At 44.9% G+C, this 7,449-nt stretch overlaps 1 protein-coding gene across 10 annotated transcripts; it reads right to left on the reverse strand.

Moving 5' to 3' along the window:
- Nucleotides 1-5: 5 nt before the first annotated feature.
- LOC138634198 (sodium channel regulatory subunit beta-1-like) lies at nt 6-7,395 on the reverse strand. 10 transcript variants are annotated; one of them, XM_069720908.1, is made up of 8 exons: nt 7,093-7,389; nt 6,842-6,907; nt 6,289-6,473; nt 6,001-6,170; nt 4,916-5,153; nt 3,362-3,503; nt 1,816-1,890; nt 6-547 (listed from the first exon to the last, which is right to left on the reverse strand). In XM_069720908.1, the coding sequence occupies exons 3-7, from the start codon at nt 6,338-6,340 to the stop codon at nt 1,821-1,823; spliced, it is 672 nt and encodes a 223-aa protein (XP_069577009.1). In that variant the 5' UTR covers nt 6,341-6,473; nt 6,842-6,907; nt 7,093-7,389; the 3' UTR covers nt 6-547; nt 1,816-1,820. The 10 variants fall into 10 exon arrangements, with proteins under 10 accessions (XP_069577009.1, XP_069577003.1, XP_069577012.1 ...); XM_069720902.1 differs by having other exon boundaries at nt 6,289-7,225; nt 7,311-7,395; XM_069720911.1 differs by lacking the exon at nt 6,842-6,907 and having other exon boundaries at nt 6,289-6,402.
- Nucleotides 7,396-7,449: the final 54 nt, after the last annotated feature.

Here is a 7,449-nt window from a genome sequence, read left to right on the forward strand (position 1 = left end):
TCACGTTTTCTCCATTTTTTTATTTTTTATTCGTACATCTTTAGATTTCACTGAATGTACAACTAGCAATTAAACTGGAAATACAGTCTATCATAGCCCATCACATTCTAGTTTATAAATAATGTCACCATACATGTTGTGTGTCTCATTTATACATGAAGTGATGATGATTTTTTTTTTTTTTTTAGTAAAAAGCTTTCTTGTAACAATCGACCTCACGGAGTCCCAACAGACCTCCAAAGTACCGCTGACATTTTATAGAAATGCGTGACTACATAATACTCGGAGAAATACTGTGTATGCTATCGACAATGTGGCTCATTAATGCATAATGGTTTCTCATATAAGTGCAGAACATGCTTTTGCGCGCAGAAGACTATATACAGTGCTGGTACCATGCTCTTCTCTGTGTGTCGTGGTCCGGTCGTTGGTCTTCGTCGGGGAGGAGGCGGAAACGGAGGTTTTGAGATGAAGAGGGGTTTCTTCCTCGGGGTGTCGTCATGCAGGTCAGAGGGCGGAAGGAGGTTTTCGGTCCACGAGGGGAAGCCTTCGGGGACGGAGGCGGAAACGCGTTAGCGGATTCACGTTCAGAACCGCTGCGTTTGTTAGAAAACCCAGTTCGTGAGTAAATAATGGAGCCTCGGAAATGATCAACTCGAGTTGATGGAAAGATGGAGCTGTTTAGATTGTGGAAGTACTCGGATCTCTTAACTCAAATAACAGTGACAATACCGCAGTGTACAAATAATGCTGGTCAACTTTTATTTAATTAAAATGACACAGGCTTCAGCGTCAAAGTACACTTACCAAGAAGTAGCGGTAAAATGGACTGTGTTGGGTCGTTATTGACGTCTACGTTAGTTTTATGATGCAGCTAACAAAGGTAGTGCTAATTTCACTACTTCATATACTGGTAGGTAGCTCAATCTAAAATAATACACGAATTGATTTGCTCATTATGTTGTCGTATAATAATGCTGTCAAACTAATTTAGGTGAGGACAGCATTGGAAAGGAAATACAAGGTACATTAAATGGAAATACTTCAGTAAAGTGCCTCAAAATTGCACTTAAGTACTTCAGTAAATCTACTTGGTTAATTCCCACTGCTAACAGAAAGACTGCTGCCTGTGCTGCCGGAACGAGGCTCCGCCCACTTTGTTTCTCCAATTGAGGAAATAAAACGTTCACAGTTCCCGTTAAAATGTATGTTTTAAGTGCCTGAAGTCATGTTGTCATTTAAAGTGCATTGACTGATTCACAGATTCAACCCGAAGCCTCGTTTTGATCCGCTGCCGTTTGCCCTGTTAAAGTTACCGCATTGCGCATTAATACAAACACTTCCTTTATCCTTTCAAATTAAAGGCCCTCCAGCATTTTACTAGACAAAAACCTCTTCAATTCTTAAGAAGGCTTTTATTGTGAAACATTTTTCTTTGACTGAACTGGAGCTGTCTCGCGTCAGATGACTGATCCAAGACGGCCGTCGAAGACAGCGGGATTATTTTTGATGACGTTATTAAACTTAAGCGATGAAAATTGATATCATTAACCCGCATGCAACAGGAGCTTTCGATATCTGTTGCTGCAATATCGACTCGGTTTGGTTCAGACCAAACAAGTACCGACTTTTAATACCCAATCCGGGTGAGAATTGGCAAACAAAGTGCGAAGACTGCAATTAAAAAAAAAAAAAAAAAAAAAAGGGACATCGCCTCTGATGATCACAAATTATGAGAGAATTTGCACTTCATTAAATAGTACGTCAAGTATGTCATCGTGGGATGATGCTGCAGACGAGCGTGTCCCAACGTACCTGCGCTATTCTCCGACCTGCACGCCTGCACAGTTGTCTTTACTCTCCGACGCTATCGCTAAATATTCAGCATTTCTGAAGGGAAAACAAGGGAGAAAACAAACAAACCGGTCATCAAAAAATATTAAGCATTTTCATTAATCACAGTGACATGGGTGAAAAATGAAAAATAAAACAATACAGGTATGTTTTTTTTTCTTTTTTTCTTGTTTTGTTTTTTTTAACTTACACGAGGAAGGTTTTGGTTTTGGTTTTGGTTTTTACTGGGGACGAGGATGACGGGATGAAAACGGGAAAAGTTGACAAGACAGAACGGGACAAAGAGACACAGTGAAACGCACACAAACACGATGGACACAACCTTAGAAATAAAGGACTGATAAGAGGGCGGGGGAACCGGAGGAGAGGACCAAAGAGAGGACGTGACAAACCTCAAGGTTGAAGGTGTGATTTCAACACGAGGACATGAATACCATCTGCCAGGATTCATGAGGAAATGCACACTTCTGAATGCCTCCTTTTCACGCCGAATGTTTCCTTTTGAACGCATCCGTGTGAAAAGCGAGAGAGTTTGTTTTTTTTTCATCGAGAGTGCCGGCGAGAATTAGCTGCATGAACAGTTTTCTTCTAGAAACTTGGTGGCTGCCAGCTCGTGAGCTAACAAGGCCGGCCGGTCTCCAACTTACTTTTCTCTTTATTATGTCGTTTACTCCCCCCCCCCCGGGACTCTGTTATCGTCATTGTGAATTATTTCATGAAATCAACGATTATGTACGAGCAGGAAGGGGAAAAAGTCGCTCGGCGTTAGCTCGTAACCGGACGATACGTTCGCGCGGTCTACTTGAACGCGCGAGTCGTCTTAACAGCAGTCCGCCGACTTTCTTCCTTTTGCGGAAGCAGCTCACGCTCGGAGGATTGTGACAGAGGAGGCTTAAAGGGAAAACGGCGCTGCGACAGCTTCCTTCAGTTCGGACCGCCCGGCTCGTTATCGGCCGACGGCGTCAGAACTGGAGACGGCGAGGTTGACTGACTCCGAGCGGATCCAGTGATCGAGGCGATTCCACCGTCATTGCTCGAAGTGCGGGTGCGAGCGGGCCTTAACGTCGACGTGTGTTGTTTCCAGCTTTACATGCATCCCAACCAGACCAGCGTGTCGGAATATATCTGCAAATGCAGCCGCCGGTGAGCAACACAAGAATTGCAGTTCTGTGTGTTTGTCCACCAGACGGTGCTGACAAGTTTACGGTATTTTTTCTTTTTCTCCACCCCCCCCCACATTCACTACATATCTTGGTCCTTTATAACCAAAACCCTTTTACTGTATCAAAAAAATATTATATAGCTGATATATCTGCCTCCGGAATCCGGTACTGGTTGAACTCAACAACAACACAGACTTTCATGGTGTTTAAATCTTGTATCTCTTTTTTTTTTTTCTTTTAATGCAGTTGCGGTTTAACTTGAGACTTGATCTTTAAAGTGGAGATACAGGATTTCTCACGTGCCTTTGGGCTCCGTGCATGCAGATGTCACAAGAAATACTTACGCGGCTTCTCGTAATGCTTCTTCCCCGGCCGCCGAGATCTTTCTGTAGCAGTAAATCATCTCAATGAGGAGCCAGACCTGCAGGCCGATGATGGACACGTACATCATGACCTCCGACACGATGGAAGCCGTACCTCTGGTGGCTGCGCACAGGAAGTGGTGGTGGTGGTGGGGAGGGGGTAGAGAGAAGGGGTGGGGTGGGGGATCAGGCAGTGAGACAAAAACCACAGAGGCGACCTGCCAAGGGCTCAGGCATCTGCTCTACGAAGGACGGGAGTGCAGCTGGCATCGTTTTTTTTTAAACTGGAGAGGCCGAAGCAATCGGCTGTAAACGTGAAATCCAGAATCCATGATGCGTTCTCTATCTGATATTAATCTTGTGTTATTAAAGCCTGCGGTAATTCTGTTTTTTTTTTTTTTAGTTTTTTTTTTTTTTAACAAATATTTCAACATCTGATGCGATGAACATTATATCGCAAAGCCTAACCTAAAGGCCAAGAAAACCCTGCATGTAGATGCAGCCGGTACTCCCACACGCTGCCTCTGTCACGTGGAGGATTCACCAGATTAAGGAAAAAGGGTGAAAACTACTTCCGACAGCGTGTCCGCACCGACGTCGACGCCGTAGCACGATCAAATAACAGTATTGTGCATTTAATTCCTGTCTTTTCTCAACGTCATTCTGGTTTTGCACGTAGCCTAAAACCTTTGCGCCACCAGCTTTATAACCACCTTGTACAAATGCATTTACTTTTCTATCATGCGCATTTAAAGCAAGAGTCTACTCGTCTGTTGTGTCCACAACGTTTCACAGACAGTATATAATTCAACCCAGCTGCTGAACAAGCACAATGTCCATCAGTGACCATGATGAGGGATGTTTCCTGCTCAAAGCAGAGAGAGAGAGAGAGAGAGAGAGATGAGTGGCTACCCTTTTATTTATTTATTTAACCCCTTAAAGCCCATTTAGGTCTTTTTTTTTTTTTTTTAAATGTCCACCTGAAAAACATCCTCACAATTTCAGTCACTAAATTCTCCACAACTTCAGATCACCAAGCCAGAGTCAGGTTGGAAAAGCGGCAACAAAATTCGACATCTTCACTAAATTAGAGAGTAAATAACCGCCTGGTAACAACGGCTCGGTAAACGCTGATGTTAATGAACTTGTTCTAAAAATGTCTGACGGCAAATCTTCTAAATTTGAAGCAACATGGATCCGTTTTAATCAGAGCAGGACGAGGCAGCCTCTTCAATGAATGCACTTCGTTCTGCAGGCTTTGAAACACGCCAGCAGGTTGTGTTTCAATAACAGACAATAACGCTCGTTCTTTGGTTCTCAAGCCAGACAACAAAACTTTGCTTCCCTCGTTAAGGCCAGTAAATGCTGAACGGCCTCCCACATCGGACAGAAATCACATCTTAAAAGAGACGAACGCACTCAAAAGTGCTCAAACCGGACCGCCAGGCGGTTTTAAATCCTTGTTTCAACCTACCGTCGTGTATTTTTAAACACTTGGCAATAATGCGAATGAGCTGCGGCGGATTTCGTCGTTACCTTTGGCCACCACGGTGAGGTGGACCACCTTGCTGATGATGGTGTTGTACTCGTAGTTGTCGTAGAAGAGGATGCGGTTGAAGAAGCAGCGGTAGGTGCCCGTGTCGTTGAAGGTGACGTTGAGCAGGAAGATGGACGCGTCCTGGATGTCGGTGTTCTTTTTACTCCCGTTCCAGTCGACGCGGTCCATGAAGTTGTCGCCTTCGATGGTGGGGCCGTCCTCGTTGTAGGTGTAGATCTGGTGTCACGGGGGAGATCCGGCTAAACCACAGTGCTGCCTCGTTGCTTCTACACGTTTATATGCACACAGCATGTACGTGGCCTAAATGTTACCTATGATGTTATTATTATTTGTATGATGAGTGTTGGATTGTTGGCTTCCTCTGTACAACGTTATAACGTTGTAAAGCTCTGTTATAAATACTTTACTGCGTTAAGTGCCATGAAATCACCTCTGTTGTGATTTGGCGCCATATGAATTCAAATGAATTGATATGTACGTTGTATTTAGACGGAAATGTGAAATCGCCATTCTTCCTGTTACAGGATTTCACCTGACTTTGTTCCTCCTTCGGTTTCTTTGTTGTGGAATTAAAAACCCGACTCTTCAGTTACATGTCGTTCGCTCTGGGTGAAGCTGAATCATTTGACGGGGCACTACTAACACAAGCCTGCGTGACAAATAGAGGCTCCGGCAGGAGGTCAACACGCTTATGCGTCATGTCCGAAGCTTTAATGATCTCCGTGCTGTCAAATACCGCGATTGATTCCTTCCGAGCCTTCCGGTGGCCTCGGCGCCACCGTGTGACGGAGGACAGCCAGTGTCTCCGTGAGGGACGTGTGTGTGTGTGCCGGTGGGAGGGAGGGACGGAGGGGAGTAGATTATATATATATATATATAAATGCATTTATAAATAGCATGTGTCTGGAGAAAAGGTGGCCCAGGACATGTTTAATTTTAAGGACGCTTTCATGACTAAGACTTTCTGAGACTCCCCTCTCCTCCTCCTCCTCCTCCTCCTCCTCCTCTCCTCCACAGTGTGCTGGCATCACTCTAAAAATACCAGCGTTAGATTTGTACTCACACGGTTGAAGTCGGACTCCTCTTTGGCCCTGAAGTACCACTCGATGGTGGCGGAACCTTCCACCTCACTCCTCCTCTTGCAGGAGATGCAGCCCAGTTTGAAGCCCTTGCCGGCCACCGCCTCGGTGTCGGAGTCCACTTCGGCACATGCCCCGTGACACTGGTACAGTGCTGAAATAAAGGACGGGCAGACAGACAAACTTCAGTCTGGGCTTAACTTGATGTTGGAAAAAAAGGAAATACGAAGGCTGTTAAAAAAAAAAAAAAAAAAAAAAAAGGTTCCACTCACCAAACTGGGTGCAGAGCACAGAAAGAGAGAGGAGTAGGTGTAAAGGTGTCATCTCTCCGGGTGCCAGAGCTGTCTTAATGGACGAGGTGGGGTGGGGGGGGGGGCCTCCACACACTACAACGCCGAGAGTGTTGTTGAAGCTTGAAATCACGCTCCTAAACTGAGCACCTCCTAGTTTGTAAAAGCTGAATGAATGGATTTTTTTTAAAATATATTTTAAGAAGAACAAAGCTTATGTGTGAATTTTTACAAAGCTGCGCGTCAGTAAAGGTGCAGGCTGTCGGGCAGGCTGCAGCTAAACATGCATTGTCAAACAGGCTTCACTTACACACCCAAATAATATCAGCCCTTAACGGTCCTGTACAACCACTCTTGACTGCCTCGGATCTTTGGATCAAGCCCGTAACAGTCTCCCGTTGGGTTATTACTGCTAATTATAAAGACGGTTCCCCTTAATTTATCTCATGGGGGGGGTCCAAGAGGGTGACCTCTTTTTTCTCTGCTATTAATGATCAAGTAGCTGATGAAACAATCCAGGTATCTGGTGACTCACAGTGTTCCCCAGATCCACACCCTGAGATTTGATTATGTTGTTTGTTTTTTTTTCCCCCTTGAGGTCCTAGTGTGGAATCAGTAGACCAGCCAGAAAAAAAAATAAAAAAAAATCAGTTCACAATGCTTATAATAAACGTGATGTGTGCAACTGAATAGACGACTACAATTACATGCCAGTGCATATATAATTAATTTGCATGCTCTATGATAAAAAATAAAATAAAATCAAATCAAATGGCTACCTCTTACCGGCTGCACGCTACCAGTATTTAATACTGACCGGTCTAATGGTCTAAATGGTGACTATCCTCAACCGGATCACTGAAATCCAAAGCCCGCCGTCCCGAACCGGAGGCCTCCTCTCCTCGAGCGGAGTCGTCCCCTCCGGGAAAAAAAGAAAAGAGGATAAATACACCAGTCCTCTCCCGCGATGGCACAGCTGACGTGGAAACGGTTATTATCTTCACCTATCTGATGACCCCGTGCTGGTAGAAGAGACGTTTCGCTCGCATCGCAGATTGAACTGCGTGTGCGCAGACACAAAAAGCCAGAAACTCCCTCCCTCCCTCCCTCCCTCCCTCCCCCCCTCCAAAAAACAACAACAAC

The sequence above is a fragment of the Brachyistius frenatus genome, unplaced genomic scaffold (assembly GCF_029030835.1).
Source record: "Brachyistius frenatus isolate BFR_SWC_R1_liver_20210118 unplaced genomic scaffold, ASM2903083v1 Contig_253, whole genome shotgun sequence".
Taxonomy (NCBI): Eukaryota; Metazoa; Chordata; class Actinopteri; family Embiotocidae; genus Brachyistius; species Brachyistius frenatus.

Coding starts and splice junctions, on each gene's coding strand:
- LOC138634198 (XM_069720902.1), bottom strand. CDS start 6,340: ATGACACCTTTACACCTACTCCTCTCTCTTTCTGTGCTCTGCACCCAG. Junction 6,171..6,288: donor TGTGCTCTGCACCCAGTTTG/GTGAGTGGAACC, acceptor CCTTTATTTCAG/CACTGTACCAGTGTCACGGG. Junction 3,504..4,915: donor CCTCACCGTGGTGGCCAAAG/GTAACGACGAAA, acceptor TCCTGTGCGCAG/CCACCAGAGGTACGGCTTCC.